At 26.9% G+C, this 2,217-nt stretch overlaps 1 protein-coding gene across 1 annotated transcript, besides 2 other annotated features; it reads left to right on the top strand.

Moving 5' to 3' along the window:
* The first annotated feature begins 12 nt into the window (after window positions 1-12).
* Window positions 13-48: a sequence feature (AT_rich).
* Window positions 49-119: 71 nt separating this feature from the next.
* Window positions 120-299: a microsatellite.
* Window positions 300-481: 182 nt separating this feature from the next.
* EDI_269810 (multidrug resistance protein, putative) lies at window positions 482-1,989 on the top strand (the record flags this gene model as incomplete). Its single annotated transcript, XM_001740853.1, has 2 exons — window positions 482-1,476; window positions 1,587-1,989. The coding sequence occupies 2 exons, from the start codon at window positions 482-484 to the stop codon at window positions 1,987-1,989; spliced, it is 1,398 nt and encodes a 465-aa protein (XP_001740905.1).
* Between the last annotated feature and the right edge of the window lie 228 nt (window positions 1,990-2,217).

Here is a 2,217-nt window from a genome sequence, read left to right as displayed (position 1 = left end):
TTCTATTAACACATAATTAATTATTCTATTATTTATAAATATTTTATTGTTTGATTCATAACAATTTCCTCTCCCTAGTTAATCATTGTAAGATATAAAATCTGATTATAAAAATGATAAAAAGAAAACAAAGTAATAAAACAATAGAATAAAGAATTGATTTATATAAAATAGAGTCATTAGTAAATTGAGTATGATAAATAAAAATAAAATAAAAAAAGAAGAGAAAGAGTTACATGAAGAAACTTTAAAAAAAAAAGAGTAGAATTAATAGAATTGAAAAATAAGAAGAAATAGAAAAGTATTTTGTTAATACTATTGTTGTTTATAGAATCTTTTTTTCATAACAATAAATAATAAATAAGAAAGAATATAAAGAAAGTGGACATTTCCATCAATAAGAATTTTTGAAATGCCAAAAATAAGTTATGCCTCAAAGTTTTGTGGAATTCTTTGAAAAAGATATTCTTGAGTCATTCACATGACGAGTGAACCATTAAACACATTTAATATATTCAATGTGAATCCAGACCCTAATGAAATTTTATCAAAGAAGAAATTACATGATACAGAAGGAAAAGTCAATTTAATAAAACTATTTAAATATTCAGATTGGATAGATTTGATTTTATTAATCATTGGAATTATAAGTTCAATAGGAAATGGAATAATGCAACCACTCATGATGGTTTTAGTAGGGGATATGGTTGATAATTATAATTATACTTCAGAAAATAATAGTATGATAGATGAAGAAGTTAATCATATGATTGTTGAAGAAGTAAAAGAATCAGTGAATAAAGTAGTTGTGAAGATGGTATATTTTGGAGTAATAAGTATGGTATTAAGTTTTATGAGAACATTTTCATTATTTGTAGTTTCCCAAAGAGAAGGAATTAGAGTAAGAAAATTATATTTTAAGTCATTATTAAGACAAGATGCAACATGGTATGATTTCCAAGAATCAGGAGAATTAACAACAAGAATAGCAACAGATATTAAAAATTTTCAAGATGGAATTGGTCCAAAATTTGGAATGATTTTTCAAATATTCTCAATGACTATTACAGGTTATATTATTGGATTTATTAAATCATGGGATCTTGCATTAGTTGTGTTGGCAACAGTTCCATTATCATGTTTTTCTTTCACAGGTTTTCAAATGGTTGCAATGAAATATGAAACAAAAGCATTAAGTGTGTTTGGAGTAGCTGGTAGTATTGCAGAAGAAACAATAGGAAATATTAGAACAGTTCAATCATTAAATCAAGAACATAAATTTAGTGAAGAATATGAAGAAAAAATAAAAGAAAATGAACATTTTAATGCAATTAAAGGACAATGTTTTGGAATAGGATTTGGTTTTAGTACTTTCTTTACGTATGCTACCTATGCACTTGGAAGTTGGTATAGTAATATTGCTGTTAGAGGAAAAGGAGGAAGTAAAGGAGTATCTGCTGGTGATGTATTAACAGTGTTTTTCACTAATGGATGGCATCTCAAACACTAGTAACAATTACAACACCATTAAACTTATTATTTTCAGCACAAGCATCAGCTTATAAAATATTTACAACAATTGATAGAATACCAGATATTGATTGTCAATCTACAGTTGGTGAATGTCCTAATGAATGTAATGGGAATATTAAATTTGAGGATGTTCAATTTGTTTATCCAACAAGACCATCTCATCAAGTATTAAAAGGACTTGATCTTGAAATTAAGAAAGGAGAAACAATTGCATTAGTTGGAACATCAGGATGTGGGAAATCAACTACTATTCAATTAATTCAAAGAAATTATGATCCAAATAGTGGAAAAATAACAATAGATGGAAAAGATATAAGAGAATTAAATATTAAATGGTTAAGAAATCAAATAGGATTAGTTGGACAAGAACCAATATTATTTGCAGGAACAATTCGAGAAAATATTATACTTGGAACAAGAGAAGGAGAAACATTAAATGAAGAAGAAGATGATTAATGTGCTAAAATGGCAAATGCACATGATTTCATTTCTAAACTCCCAGATGGATATGATACAATAATTGGAGAAAAAGGAGCATTATTATCAGGAGGACAGAAACAAAGAATTGCTATTGCACGTGCATTAATTAGAAAACCATCTATTCTTCTTCTTGATGAAGCTACATCAGCACTTGATACACAAAGTGAAAAAATAGTACAAGAAGCACTTGACAAAGCATCAAAA

Source organism: Entamoeba dispar, genomic scaffold (assembly GCF_000209125.1).
Source record: "Entamoeba dispar SAW760 scf_1105229463263 genomic scaffold, whole genome shotgun sequence".
In the NCBI taxonomy this organism is placed as follows: Eukaryota; Evosea; order Mastigamoebida; family Endamoebidae; genus Entamoeba; species Entamoeba dispar.
This window is presented reverse-complemented; position numbering and strand designations above follow the sequence as displayed.